This window comes from Pterocles gutturalis, unplaced genomic scaffold (genome assembly GCF_000699245.1).
Source record: "Pterocles gutturalis isolate BGI_N339 unplaced genomic scaffold, ASM69924v1 scaffold1575, whole genome shotgun sequence".
Taxonomy (NCBI): domain Eukaryota; kingdom Metazoa; phylum Chordata; class Aves; order Pterocliformes; family Pteroclidae; genus Pterocles; species Pterocles gutturalis.
In genome coordinates this window covers 1,565-2,210 of record NW_010145467.1, presented here as the reverse complement: position 1 = coordinate 2,210, position 646 = coordinate 1,565, and the positions used below count along the sequence as shown (strand labels likewise).

At 64.9% G+C, this 646-nt stretch overlaps 1 protein-coding gene across 1 annotated transcript in view; it reads right to left on the bottom strand.

The window, feature by feature from the left end:
* The window catches only part of IFI35 (interferon-induced protein 35), a gene marked incomplete at both ends in the record, with an annotated part of 2,453 nt that overhangs the window by 287 nt on the left and 1,520 nt on the right, over positions 1–646 (bottom strand). Inside the window, 2 exons of the mRNA XM_010085375.1 lie at positions 42–148; positions 406–595. Of these exons, the coding sequence (XP_010083677.1) occupies positions 42–148; positions 406–595 (297 nt within the window). The remainder of the gene's footprint in view (positions 1–41; positions 149–405; positions 596–646) is intronic.

Genomic DNA, 646 nt, shown 5'->3' with positions numbered 1-646 from the left:
GGCTGGCTGGTGCTGCTTGGCACCAAGGCTCATGCCCTTACCTGCAGGGTGGCGATGTCTCCACTCATGCACGGTGATATTTTGAGCTCATATTTTCCTTTCCCAATAAGCACCTGGATGTGTCCCCTCGCAATTAGCGGCTCTGCCACTGTGGATGGAGCGGAGAGCCCTGAGCCGCCCAGGCCCCTGCGGAGCTCCAGGGGAGGTCACGTCCCTGGCGCAGGCACCAAGGCTGGCACTGCCCAGCCCCAGCTCCTCTGCACCAGCACAGCCTGGGCTCCCTCCACCTTCCCCGTTCCACACAGACACAGCTCTGTCTGCTCTCCAGAGGTGACCTGTGCCCCCCCAGAGCTGGCTGGGCTGCTCCCCCTTTGCCAGCAGCCCGAGCTCAGCACGCCCACGCACCTCCATCCTGTGCGAAGGTCAGCACCACTTGGCCAGAGTCGTCCAGGAACTCCCTGCTCTCCACCTCGCCGCCTCCGTTCTTCGTCTTGCTGAAGAAGAGCTCCAGCTTGTCCAGCAGTGCCTCCTCGGGGATGCCCAGGCTGGGCAGGTCGGACACCAGGATGCTCCTGCTGCTCCGAGCCAGCCTGATCTGCGGTGGCACAGGGCGGTCAGTGCCTGGGCAGGGCAGGGCCAGGCCCAG